Source organism: Pristiophorus japonicus, chromosome 14 (assembly GCF_044704955.1).
Source record: "Pristiophorus japonicus isolate sPriJap1 chromosome 14, sPriJap1.hap1, whole genome shotgun sequence".
Lineage (NCBI taxonomy): Eukaryota > Metazoa > Chordata > Chondrichthyes > Pristiophoridae > Pristiophorus > Pristiophorus japonicus.
Window position 1 is genome coordinate 105,686,637 of NC_091990.1, and position 14,044 is coordinate 105,700,680.

Sequence of the window (14,044 nt, forward strand, 5' to 3'; positions counted from 1 at the left end):
CCGGAGCGGTCCCTCGCCTCGAGGGTGCAGTTAAAATCCCCCCCCGAGGACAATGCAGTCGCCGACGTCGACGGAGCCAAGAAGAGCGGACACCTCTTCAAAGAAGCGCGTTTGCTGCGGGCCGGGCTGAGGGGCGTACACGTTCACGAGATGGAGCGGCACGTCCCCCAGGCGAACCGTTATGTGCAGCAAGCGGCCTGGCACGGGCTCCTCGACCCCCAAGATCTCCGGCTGAAAATGTGGGCCCAGCAAGATGGCCACCCCACTAGAAATAGCGGTGAGGTGGCTCATGCGGACCTCTCCTTGCCATTCCAGGAGCCACGTGACTTCGTCTCCCGGAACGGTGTGGGTTTCTTGCAGGAAGCACACCGCATATTTCCCCTCCCGCAGGAGCGAAAAATTGTCAAATCTACGGCGTGCCCCTCTGCCGCCGTTGATGTTGAGGCTGGCTATGGTTATCTTCATGGCAAAAGCATAGTGCAACCTCTACCTTAACCTATTGTGGGGGAGGGAGCGGAGTCTTTTGTTGAACTCCGCTCCCTCCGCAGCCCAGCGAGGAGTCCCTCGAGCTCGCGCAGCTCAAGCTGTTGCGCCTTTGTCAAGGGCCCGCCCGCGGCCAAGGTTTTGACGGCGGCGCGGACGGACCCCTTGATCAGCTCTGGCTCGGACCATTTTTCCAGGGCCAGTCGGGCTTGGTTGCAGCGACCCCGGCTCTGGGCCAAAATGTCCCGGAGTTCCCGTGCAGGAATGAGGATGGTCTCGGCGGCGGCCGCGAGCAGATCCACCGCCTCGCTGGCGGTGGTCTCTAGGTCTTCACCCGCGTCCCCCACCGAGTCCCCGTCCTCCTCCGGGAGGTGGCCGCCAGCAGCCGGCCCATCGACCGCACAAGGTACGGCAAATGAACCGGCCGCTCCAACCGGCCCTGGCTCTGCCCCGATCCCACCCCCAGGATCGTCGGCAGAGGAGTCCCCACTGGGCTCTTTTAAAAATGGTGCTGGGTCGGGAAATGACAGCGGAAGGGGTTCCCCCTCCGCCCCAGGAACTGGGGAACAAGGAGAGACCCGGCCATAGGAAATCCCCAGGCTCCCCAAGTGCACCAGCTCCAAAGTAAGGGGCGAGGGTGGGTGTTCCTCCCCCTCCCCGCTGCCACCCCCCGGCCCAGCATCTACAGTTTCATTAAAATCAGTAAATTGTGTTTCTGCCGGGTCGAGCGACTCCCGGGGGAAGTTGGGTATTGGCTGGGCGGGCTCAGGTTCGGCCTTTTCGGCCCCGCCCGCCTCAGTCCCCGGGACGCCCGGCCCGGCGGCAATGCATTCTTCCGCTGGCCCCACTCCCCCCACGACAGGCAGATCTTCCACCCCATCCCCAGGAGGCAGCGGCTGGGCAGCCTCGACTGCCTCACCCTCCCCGGGGACAGACTCTTCGCGCCTGCAGCGCAATTTGGGAGCGCTGGTGGGGGACGCGGGACACGCGGCGGGCACCGACTCCTCCACGGAGGGATGTTGTTCCCCCTCCGTCTCATCGGAGCCGTGCCTCCTTTTGTTCCTGGGGGCGCGCGGAGTCAGGGAGACCCCCATGTCTGCCGAGGCCTCCCGCTCCGCCCCCCCCTTTTCCTTTCCTTTCCCGCGCCCGGGCCCCTCTGTGGTGTTATTCAAGGGCTCGGGCACGGGCTCGGGGCACCACGCGCTCGCCGGTGACTGGGTTGGGCTGAGCGCGGTGATCAAACTCTCCGGCGCACTGAGGGGACCCGCCTCTAGATGTCTCGTCTTCTTCCGCGCCTTCCTTCCGTTCGGACGCTCTCCCTCCCCCCCGCCGGAGGCCCCGAAAACAAAGGCCTCCGACGATGCCCGCGCACCTATGGCTCCCGGTACGCGGACGCAACTAGGGGGAGGGGTGGCGGCGGCGTCAGCCTTGGCCGCCTTTGGTGGTTTGGCGGCCTTGGAGGCGGGGCAGTTCTTGCGAATGTGCCCCACCTCCCTACAGGCATGGCACCGCACGCCGTCCGACGTCCAGAAGACGCGGTAGGCAGTCCCCTCGTGCACCACATTAAAAGACCCCTCCGTCGTCTCCTCCCGCGCCAGCCGGACAAAGAGCTGGCGGCGGAAGGAGAACACGTGGCGCAGGCTGCTCTCCCTGAGGCCGAGCGGTATGGGGTTGATCCCCGACCTTACCTCCCCCAGTTGTTGTAGGTGAGGGAGGAGGAGCCCAGCGGGAACAAAGGGCGGGACGTTCGATATGATGACCCTCTGCGCGGTGGCCTCGAGAGGGTCCACCGGCAGGAAAGTCCCGCCCACCGTGAGCCCCTTTTCAAGGGCCAGGGACACCGCCCGCTCCGACCCCAGGAAGAAAACAGCCTTCCCAGACATCTTGGAGGCCGCGACAATGGCCGAGGGGCTGACTACCCCAGCCATCGCCCGCACGCACTCCTCAATGCTCATTGTGGGGTGAGTGTAGCTCTTGACCCCGTGTTTCCTGGTTATAAGTCTGAAAGGTGGCAGGGCAGCGGGTGGCGCAGGAGGAGCCGTGGAAGCGGTTGCCACCTGCGCATACGTCTTCGCTGGCCCTGCCACCGGCGTGGATGGGGTCGCCATCACGGGGTCCCTTTAAGGGCCACACCCACCCCAAAGTCACAGGCCTTAATGGTCTTGATTGGCCTCGTTTGGTTTGACTGAGCAGAGGAGCTCTTAATGAGGCACCTCTCCCCTAGTTGGTAATTGGGGAGGGGCCTTGCTCCCTCTGCTCAGTTGTCTTAATTGTTTTTTTTTTTAAATTAGGAAGAAAGGGCTCTCAGAGAGAGAGGGGAGAAACAGAGAGTAACGGAGAAAGAGAGAGGGGGGTGGGAAGGGGGAGGGGGGCGGGGCTGCGAGGGCAGGTCTTCCCTCGCAGCTGTGGGTGGGTGCACTCCCCAGATGGCAAAACACACAAGCACAGTCTTTGGGTTGGTCTTCAGGTGGGGGGAGAAGACGTCTTCACCTGGGGTAGCTAGAGCCACCAGGCACACACTCCTAACGATGTTAATTGGTGATTTAAAGAAACTTCAGCCTGGTAGCTCCAGCTATCCCAGGCTAGGCAAATGTGGGGGGTGGGGGGGGTTCCAATTGTGGGGGGGGCCTAGTTGTAAGCACGGCCCCCACGCACACTACCACACACACACACACCCCCCGCGATGTTCCGGCCCTCAGTGGTCTTCTTTCCTCCCCCCACCGATACAACAAAGTCTGTTTGGGAAATGCACCCACACCCACCTGTAGAAAGTGTAGAGTCTCCCTCCTTCCACACTGGATGTTGTTGGTTTTTCCCCCTCTCTCCAACTCCTTGCAGAAATGGTAAAGTTGTTCAAAGTTTTCTGTTCTCCTCCTCTCCCTCTGGGTAAAAGTGGTGGTGAAGCCCCTTCCTTCCTTCTCTTCCTGGGCTGGTCTCAGGGCTCTCCAGGCAGGAGCTCAAGTTGATAGCTGCTCTCCTCACTGCTCACAGCTCCAACTGTGCAGGACACGCCTCCACTGCTCCACGATTGGTTCCTTGTGCATGAAACTCTTTTGAGTTTACCTGCAAAACATAAAAACATTAAACGGTGCCACCCGACCTGGGTGACACTCCAGACATTTACAAGGCCCTTTTTTTCCCCCCCTTTTTTTTTTGTGTTTTTCTTTTTTGGTTTTTTTTTGGGCACTAAATTCACAATTTTCCCCAGTGCCCCCTATAAAAGGGAAGGGGGACACTAAAAGCACCGGCAATTAAAACAAATTAAACTTAAAAAACGTAAAATCAAATTAAAATTTGGTTGCCGGGCGTGATGATGCACTCCAGTCCCTCCGGTGCCCACCTCTCGCGGAAGGCCGCGAGCGTACCGGTGGACACCGCGTGCTCCATCTCCAAGGACACCCTGGACCGGATGTAAGAGCGGAAGAGAGGCAGGCAGTCAGGTTGAACGACCCCCTCGACCGCCCGCTGCCTGGACCGGCTGATGGCACCCTTGGCCGTGCCCAGGAGCAGTCCTACGAGGAGGCCTTCGGACCTACCCGCTCCCCTCCGCACAGGGTGCCCAAAGATCAGGAGAGTGGGACTGAAGTGCAGCCAGAATTTCAGGAGCAGCCCCTTCAAATAGTGGAACAGGGGCTGCAACCTCGTGCATTCAATAAAAACATGGAACACGGACTCCCTCCTTGTGCATGAATGACAAAATGTTTGTTTGCAGGTGCAGCAGGTAATCAGGAAGGCGAATGGAATGTTGGCCTTCATTGCAAGAGGGATGGAGTACAAAAGCAGGGAGGTCCTGCTGCAACTGTACAGGGTATTGGTGAGGCCCCCCTGCGTGCAGTTTTTGTCACCTTACTTAAGGAAGGATATACTAGCTTTGGAGGGGGTACAGAGACGATTCACTAGGCTGATTCCGGAGATGAGGGAGTTACCTTATGATGATAGATTGAGTAGACTGGGTCTTTACTCGTTGGAGTTCAGAAGGATGAGGGGTGATCTTATAGAAACATTTAAAATCATGAAAGGGATAGACAAGATAGAGGCAGAGAGGTTGTTTCCACTGGTCGGGGAGACTAGAACTAGGGGGCACAGCCTCAAAATATCGGGGAGCCAATTTAAAATCGAGTTGAGAAGGAATTTCTTCTCCCAGAGGGTTGTGAATCTGTGGAATTCTCTGCCCAAGGAAGCAGTTGAGGCTGGCTCATTGAATGTATTCAAGTCACAGATAGATAGATTTTTAACCAATAAGGGAATTAAGGGTTACGGGGAGAGGGCGGGTAAGTGGAGCTGAGTCCACGGCCAGATCAGCCATGATGTTATTGAATGGCGGAGCAGGCTCGAGGGGCAAGATGGCCTACTCCTGTTCCTAATTCTTATGTTCTTATGTTCTTATGTTCTTATGTCTCTGTAACCTCCCCCAGCACTACACCCCTCCCTATCTCTGTAACCTCCTCCAGCCCTACACCCCTCCCTATCTCTGTAACCTCCTCCAGCCCTACACCCCTCCCTATCTCTGTAACCTCCTTCAGTCCCTACACCCCTCCCTATCTCTGTGCCCTCCTCCAGCCCTGCAACACTCAGAGATCTCTGTGCTCCTCCAATTCTGGCCTCTTGAGCATCCCCGATTTCCATTGCTCTACTATTGGTGGCCGTGCCTTCAGCTGCTTGGGCCCTAAGCTCTGGAATTCCTTCCCTAAACCTCTCCATCTCTCTACCTCTCTCTCCTCCTTTAAGACACTCCTTCAAACCTATCTCTTTGACCAAGCCCTAATATCTCCTTATGTGGCTCGATGTCACATTTTATTTGATAAGCACTCCTGTGAAGCGCCTTGGGACATTTTACTACGTTAAAGATGCTATATAAATGCAAGTTGTTGTTATCGGACAGAAATAGTACAAAACTATAGAAAACAATGTTTGCGTGACACAATTGTGACGATATGTTACTGCTTTGTAAAGTGTAGAGTACGGTTAAATCCTGATTACCATGCAATACATGCACTAACTCTTGTAATCATGTATAATCGCTGAGTTGTTAACACTCTCACATCTGAGGTCGTGGGGTCGAGCCACACCCAAGAGACTTGAGCACATAATCCAGGCCGACACTCCCAGTGCAGTACTGAGGGAGCGCTGCACTGTCGGAGGGACAGTACTGAGGGAGCGCTGCACTGTCGGAGGGACAGTACTGAGGGAGCGCTGCACTGTTGGAGGGTCAGTACTGAGGGAGCGCCGCACTGTCGGAGGGGCAGTACTGAGGGAGCGTTGCACTGTATGAGGGGCAGTACTGAGGGAATGCTGCACTGTCGGAGGGGCAGTACCGAGGGAATGCTGCATTGTCGGAGGGGCAGTACCGAGGGACTGCTGCATTGTCGGAGGGGCAGTACTGAGGGAGCGCTGCACTGTATGAGGGGCAGTACTGAGGAAATGCTGCACTGTCGGAGGGGCAGTACTGAGGGAATGCTGCACTGTCGGAGGGGCAGTATCGAGGGAGTGCTGCACTGTGGGAGGGGCAGTACTGAGGGAGTGCTGCACTGTGGGAGGGGCAGTACTGAGGGAGCGCCGCACTGTCAGAGGGGCAGTACTGAGAGAGTGCTGCACTGTTGGAGGGGCAGTACTGAGGGAGCGCTGCACTGTCGGAGGTGCCGTCTTTCAGATGAGATGTTAAACCGAGGTCCTGTCTGCCCTCTAAGGCGGTTATAACATATCCCACGGCACTATTTTGAAGAAGAGCAGGGGAGTTATCCCCGGTGTCCTGGCCAATATTTATCCGTCAACGAACATCACTAAAAACAGATTATATAGGGCTTTGGTCAGCACACCTGGAGTACTGTGCACAGTTTTGGTCTCCTTACCTAAGGAAAGATATACTTGCCTTTAGAGCGGGTGCAACAAAAGTTCACTGGATTGATTCCAGGGAGAGGGTTGTCCTCTGAGGAAACATTGAGTAGATTGGGCCTATACTGTCTGGAGTTTAATAGAATGAGAGGGGATCTCATTGAAAGATATAGGGCTGGATTTTAGGCTTTTCTGTTTTCGGGGCGAAAACGGAGGCGGGGCGGCAAAGTTACCGGCCGGGAATAGTTTGCGCTTTAGTGAGGAATTTTCGCCATCTGGGCCCTGCGTCAGGGGGCGCTGGTCAAAGGGAGGTATTGTACAACTTTCAAGGCACAAAAATAGGAAACTCATGAACTAGCGTGCCGGGCCTTGTGCGCTCCGAGAGAGGCCTGGGGGCGGGGGTGAAACTTAGAAAAATATAAAAACATTCCGAAAACATTGCCCACGCCACCACAACACAAATCGCTAAACACATTAAAAGAGCAAATGTTGGCACTTACCTTTACCCTCCTCACCGCCACTGCCATGGCTGGAGCGCTCCGGTTTCCTGGCGGTCAGTGCAAGGCGCGATCTCAGGCGGACGGGTCGGCTTCAAGTCAAAACTCGCACCGGTGTCACAGCAAGAGGTGGGTAATGGGCACACCCGGCACAGCGCTCCCCGGCGGTGCTGCTCCGCGCTTCCACAAAACCTGACCCGAGGATCGCGACCGGACGCAGGAGACCTCACTGCCCCAATTCACGCGAGACCCAGAGCGCAAAGGACCGGGAAATCCAGCCCATAAGATTCTGAGGGGGATTGACAGGGTAGATGCTGAGAGGATGTTTCCCATGGCTGGGAAGTCTGGAACCAGGGGTCACAGTCTCAGGATAAGGGGTCGGCCATTTAGGACCAGGATGAGGAGGAATTTCTTCACTCAGAGGGTGGTAAATCTTTGGAATTCTCTGCCCCAGAGGGCTGTGGTGCCTCAGTCTTTGAGTATATTCAAGACAGAGATCGATAGATTCTTGGGCACTAAGGGAATCAAGGGATCTGGGGATGGGCGGTAAACTGAGGTAGAAGATCAGCCATGATCTTATTGAATGACGGAACAGGCTCGAGGGACTGTGTGATTTACTCCTGCTCCTGTTTTAATGTTGTTATGGACTGAAGTTTGCACCCTCCTTATGCCATGAATACAGAGTAACAAGCACTGCTTTACATGGGCATTGTGCTCTGGACATTCCGAGGGGTACTCGCACATCCCCTCGTCCATTACAGAAGATGGTTAGTACAAGTTCAGATTAAAACGTACGGTCCAATTTATTTACAAGTAAGATAATTATGCAAGAATGCATTGAATAACCAACAATTAACACAATACTTTCCCAAAAATTAACAAGAGTGCTAAATTGTATATACTCGTCAATAACTTCCAGTTGAGTTTGCTGAAAACAAAATGTGGGTTATTGGCTCCAAGTAGCTGGAATAGGGAGTAGCGCTTGGGGAATGGGAGGAAGGGGACGGGGGAATGGGGGAAGGGAGCGGGGGAATGGGGGAAGGGGAGGTGAATGGGGAAGGGGTGGGAGATTGGGGGAAGATGGGGGAATGGGGGAAGAGGGCGGGAGAATGGGAGGAGGGGGGAAGGGGGCAGGGGGATGGGGGAGTTGCTCACAGGAGGGAAGGGGGAATGGGGAAGATAGGGGTAGTGGGGAATGGGATAAGGGGGTGGGGGAAGATGAGGGAAGGGGATGGGGAGATGGGGGAGTTGCTCACAGGAGGGAAGGAGGAATGAGGAAGATGGGAGCAGTGGGGAATGGGGGAAGGGGGTGGTGGAATGAGGGAAGATGAGGGAAGGGGGTGGGGAGATGGGGGAGTTGCTCACAGGAGGGAAGGGGGAATGGGGGCAGTGGGGAATGGGGGGAAGTTGCTCGCAGTGGGTGCCCAGGACTGGTGCCCAGTTATATTCCTAACTTTTTGGTCTGTTCACAGAGTAGGGTAATTGAGCTTTTAACCAGATGTCCCCCTCCAGTAGATGAGGTGTGAACAGCAGATGTCTGATGGGTCGGATTATGGAGATTGTGGACCTGCCCCTCCCTCTGTCCCTCCGTCCCTCCAGTCTGCAAACCCAACGGGGGTTATTGTCTCACATCGGACTGATCGCGACATCATGAAACCTGCTGAGACAATTTACTGACGAATACAGGCATCTCAACCAAATCCCAAACACCAGATCCACCCCCAGATACCTCTGTTACCCTGGTAACCAAAACAACAGAAGCCCTGGTACCATCCCATAATAACATATAACATAGTCTAATCCAAGCAAGTTGATAACCGATCGTTTTAATTCAACAGATGTTTTTCCTGATTCTGATTTATTTTATTGTACTTCCATTTTATCTGCTCATTATTCAATCTAACTTAATATCAGTACAGGGGAGTGAGCCCGTCTCTGGCCCTCCTAAACTGAGACAGACTGGTAGAGGTGAGGACTCCCACTGTTGATGAGGTTCACTAAGGGAACGGTAGCAGAGTGGTTCTGTTACTGGTCGAATGATCCAGAGACGTGAACTCACATCCCACCACTGCAGCTGGGGAATTTAAATTCAGTTCATTAAATAAATTTGGAATTGTGACCATGAAACTACCGGATTGTTGTTATAAAACCCATCTGGTTCACTAATGTCCTTTTGGGGAAGAAAATCTGCCGTCCTTACCCAGTCTGGCCTATATGTGACTCCAGACCCACAGCAATGTGGTTGATTTTAACTGCCCTCTGAAATGGCCCAGCAAGACACTCAGTTGTAACAAACTGCTGCGACAAAATCACCACACGGACTGCAGCGGTTCAAGAAGGCGGCTCACTACCACCTGCTCAAGGGGCAATTAGGGATGGGCAATAAATGCCAGCCTTGCCAGTGTGCCCACGTCCCGAGAACGAATAATTTAAAAAGTTGCTGAGAAAGGAGTTGGGATTAGAAGTCGAGTCTTGCTTGTGACATAGTGAGGGTGTAGAGAGGGGGAAGGGTGTGTGGAACAGCCTATGTGTGTATAACGATTCCCATATTGCCTGACCCAGATCACTGTGGAGGACTATGAACATGCTGCCAGGGGACTTATCAAAGCCTTGTTCATCCGAGAGAAGTACATGCGTCTCGCCTATCAGGTATTCCCCAGGACAACAGGACAGTATCTGCGGTCAATCGAAAATGATCGGTGGCTGGAGGAAGATGAAGTGCTACCAGGTAAGGGGATTGGAATTGTAGTGTGAAAGTATGTATTTTAGAGGGTGTTCATGTCTGCCTGTATTTGTGAGTATTTGAGTGTGTATGTGGGGGTGTGTGTGAGTATTTGTGAGATTTGAGTGTGTGTATGGGGTGCGTGAGTGTGAGGGTCTGAGTGCAGGTGGGGGTGCGTGTTTGTGTGGCGGGGGGGTGGCATATTTGAGTATTTGCGTGTATGTGTTGAGTGCATGTGTATGTGTCACAGAATCATAGAAATTTACGGCACAGAAGGAGGCCATTCGGCCCATCGTGTCCGTGCCATCCGACAAAGAGCTATCCAGCCTAATCCTACTTTCCAGCTCTTGGTCCATAGCCCTGCAGGTTACGGCACTTCAAGTGCGCATCCAAGCACATTTTAAATGTGGTGAGGGTTTCTGCCTCTACCACCCTTTCAGGCAGTGAGTTCCAGACCCCCACCGTCCTCTGGGTGAAAGCATTTTCCCTCAAATCCCCTCTAAACCTCCTACCAATTACTTTAAATCTATGCCCTCTGGTTGTTGACCCCTCTGCTAAGGGAAATAGGTCCTTCCTATCTATTATATCTAGGCCCCTCATAATTTTATACACCTCAGTAAAGTCTCCCCTCAGCCTCCTCTGTTCCAAAGAAAACAACCCCAGCCTATCCAATCTTTCCTCACAGCTAAAATTCTCCAGTCCAGGCAACTTCCTTGTAAATCTCCTCTGTACCCTCTCTAGTGCAATCACATATTTCCTGTAATGTGGTGATCAGACCTGCACGCAGTACTCCAGCTGTGGCCTAACTAGAGTTTTATACAGTTCAAGCATAACCTCCCTGCTCTTGTATTCTATGCCTCAGCTAATAAAGGTGTGTGTGGTGTGTGGGGGATGGGTGGTATGCTTGGGGTGTATGTGTGTATGTGCGTGTTGAGGGGAGGGTGGGGGTAGGGTTTGTGTGTGTGGGGCATGTGTGTGAATGTGTCTGTGAGTGTGTGTGTGAGTGTATGTCTGTAGGGGATGTATTTGTGCATGTGGGGTGTATGAGTGTGTGTTTGTGGGATGTTTGTGAGGTGTGTCTGTGTGTGTGTGTGGGCTGTGTGTGTGGGAGTATGGGTGAATGTGGGTGTGTGTGGGGGTGGGTGTGGGTGTGGGGGTGAGTGAGTGTGTGTGTGAGTGTGTGTGTGGATGTGGGTATGAGAGTGTGTGTGAGTGTGGATGTGAGTTTGAGTGTGTGTGAGTGAGTGTGTGTATGTGGATGTGTGAGGGTGTGAGTGTGAGTGTGTGTGTGAGTTTGTGTGTGAGTGTATGTGTGTGTCCGCAAGATCTTACAAATCCCCTGGGAGGACAAGCGCATCAACATTGGTGTCCTCGACCAGGCTAACATCCCCAGCATTGAAGCACTGACCACACTTGATCAGCTCTGCTGGGCAGGCCACATTGTCCGCATGCCAGACATGAGACTCCCAAAGCAAGTGCTCAATGCGGAGCTCCATCACGGCAAACGAGCCAAAGGTGGGCAGCAGAAACATTACAAGGACATCCTCAAAGCCTCCCTGATAAAGTGCGACATCCCCACTGACACCTGGGAGTCCCTGGCCAAAGACAGCCCCAAGTGGAGAAAGTGCATCCGGGAGAGCGCTGAGCACTTCGTGTCTCAACGCCGAGAGCATGCAGAAATCAAGCGCAGGCAGCGGAAAAAGCATGCGACAAACCCCTTCCCTCAACGACTATCTGTCCCACCTGTGGCAGAGTCTGTGGCTCTCGTATTAGATCAGCCACCAAAGAACTCACTTCAGGAGTGGAAGCAAGTCTTCCTCGATTCCGAGGGACTGCCTATTATGATGATGATGAGTGTGTGTGTGTGAGTGTGGGTGTGCGTGTGTGTGTCTGTGAGTGCGTGTGTGGGTCTGTGAGTGCGTGAGTGTGGGTTGTGTCTGAGTGTGGGTGAGTGTGTAGGTGTGTGTGAGCGTGTGTGTGTGTGTGTGTGTGTGTGTGTAGCGGGGGGTGGGGTCGGTGTGGGGGTTGTGAGTGTGGGGGTTGTGAGTGTGGGGGTTGTGAGTGTGGGGGGTGTGTGTGAGGGTGTGTGTGGGGGGGAGGTGTGAGTGTGTGTATGAGTGTGCGTGTGGCTGTGTGAGTGTGTGTGTGGGGTGTGTCTGTGTGTGTATGTGTGTGGGTGTGTGTGTGAGTGTGGGGTGTGTGTGTGGGGGGATGTGAGTGTAAAGGGTGTGGGTGGGGGTGTGTGAGTGTGAAGGGTGGGGGTATGTGAATGTGAGGGGTGTGGATGTGTGTGTGTGGGGGGATGTGAGTGTGTGTGTGGGGGATGAGTGTGTATGGGTGTGTGTGTCTGTGTGAGTGTGTGGGGGGGGGTGAGTGTGGGGTGGGGGGGTGTGTGTGGGGGGGGGGGGTGAGTGTGGGGTGGGGGGGGGGTGAGTGTGGGGGGGGGGGTGAGTGTGGGGGGGGGTGAGTGTGGGGTGTGTGTGTGAGTGTGGGGTGTGTGAGTGAGTGTGGGCGGGGGGGGAGTGTGTGTGTGTGGGGTGTGTGTGTGAGTGTGGGGTGTGTGTGTCAGTGTGGGGTATGTGTATGAGTGTGGGGTGAGTGTGGGGTGTGTGAGTGAGTGTGGGGGGTGTGTGTATGGGGTGTGTGTGTGAGTGTGGGGTGTGTGTGTGAGTGTGGGAGGGGTGTGTGTGTGGTGTGTGTGTGTGAGTGTGGGGGGAGGGTGGTGTGTGTGAGTGTGGGGTGTGTGAGTGTGGGAGGGGTGTGTGTGTGGTGTGTGAGTGTGGGGGGGGTGTGTGTGAGTGAGTGTGGTGCGGGGGCTAGGGCACTATCCAACTGCTGCAGCACTTACAGATTTATCGTGCAGCAGAATCCCAGTCACCCAGTTGCAAACCAGACACATTAGCCTATTAACCGACTAATCACGCTGCACAAACCTCAACTTGTGACTTTGACACAAATGAACTTAAAGCTGTATCAAATAAAGCAAGTAAAATGGATTCATAACCCATCTTCTCCCCATATCCCCCAACATCTTCTCTCTCCAGAACACCCCAAATTTGTCTCTCGACTCTTATTGTACCGTTCACTTCAATGCTCCTCCACCACTCAATTCCCCTTGCGTGTCCTATCAGGCAGGACCCAGGGCTGATGCACCATTGGCGGCCGTGGCTTCAGTCATCTGGGCCCCTGCCTCTAGAATTCCCTCCTTCAAACTCTCTACCTCCCTCTCTTCCTTTAAGACCCTCTTTGACCAAGCTTCTCATCACTCCTGCTAATACCTTCTTCTTTTAACTGTTAACCTACGAATGGTCTGTGTGATAGATCTCCTGGTCTGGTTTTGATTGCCTGAGGGGGTCGGGGATGAAATGAAGGTATGTTTATTATTGGCTGGACTATTGATAGAAGCGGTTAACTGCAGTAACGACTGTGTGCTCATGTTGAGCAGATTTCCATCCCGCCCCCAGAGAGGGTGAGGATCCGTACGATCTCAGCGACGCCCCAGAGAACCTGGAATACGTGGCGAGGATGAAGGAAGGAATCATCTTTGTTTATGAAAATAAGGAGATGCTGGAACTGGCCGAGCCCAAACGTCTTCCGTACCCGGATCTCCAGACCTTCACACTGGACCTCAGTCATGTCCTTGCACTGATTGCTGATGGGCCCACGTAAGTTCTGGCTCCACGGAGATAACAGGTGTAATGTGTTTGCTTCATGGGTTCTTTGCTTAAGAATTCATAGCAACACATTGCTATTAAGAACTAGTTGCTTTATTATCAAAGGTTTAACAATCATACTACACATTACCAGTTCATCCACTCGACTCACAACTGCATACCTCATCATGGATCCTCCGAATCCAACTGGCTGGGGTTTTATTGGGTCTTGTGACCATCATGTGACTGGTTAAGCCACTTATAATGAAACAGCTCTATAACTATTTTAAAATAACATTAAATCAAGTGCCCCCTTTTTGTAAGGGCACTAGAACCCTCAAATTAACAAATTAACTGGGAACGTTGCCAAATTAAATTAAGATTCTGTTTTCGGTGGTGATGATGCACTCCAGTCCCTCCGGCGCCCATCTCTTGCGGAAGGCCATGAGCGTACCAGTGGACACCGCGTGCTCCATCTCCAGGGACACCCTGGCTCGGATGTAACCACGGAAGAGAGGCAGGCAGTCGGGCTGAACGACCCCCTCAACCGCCCGCTGCCTGGACCGGTTAATGGCCACCTTGGTCATGCCCAGGAGCGATCACCATTACTGACAACAGCTTTTTTATTCCAGATTCCGCGCACCTAAAATAAAAATTTGAGGGAACATTGGGTGCAATGTGACTATTTTAAATTAAGGAGTGCAAATTGAGCCCCGCCCCAAATGGGGCACACTTACCGACCTTCCAAGCGGGATGGTGTTCCGGGCGGATGTCGGGTCGGCCGCCCTGCCCAATCACCAGCACCGTGCTGACCCGTCATAATGTCCCTTCCCCTCAGTTAAAGGGGAGGGCCGCTG

General features: G+C 53.9%; 1 protein-coding gene across 3 annotated transcripts in view; it reads left to right on the forward strand.

The window, feature by feature from the left end:
- The window catches only part of ampd3a (adenosine monophosphate deaminase 3a), an 82,686-nt gene that overhangs the window by 28,799 nt on the left and 39,843 nt on the right, over window positions 1–14,044 (forward strand). For all 3 annotated transcript variants that reach the window (XM_070899446.1, XM_070899445.1, XM_070899447.1), the window contains exons 4-5: window positions 9,375–9,540; window positions 12,980–13,199. In XM_070899446.1, the coding sequence (XP_070755547.1) occupies window positions 9,375–9,540; window positions 12,980–13,199 (386 nt within the window). The remainder of the gene's footprint in view (window positions 1–9,374; window positions 9,541–12,979; window positions 13,200–14,044) is intronic.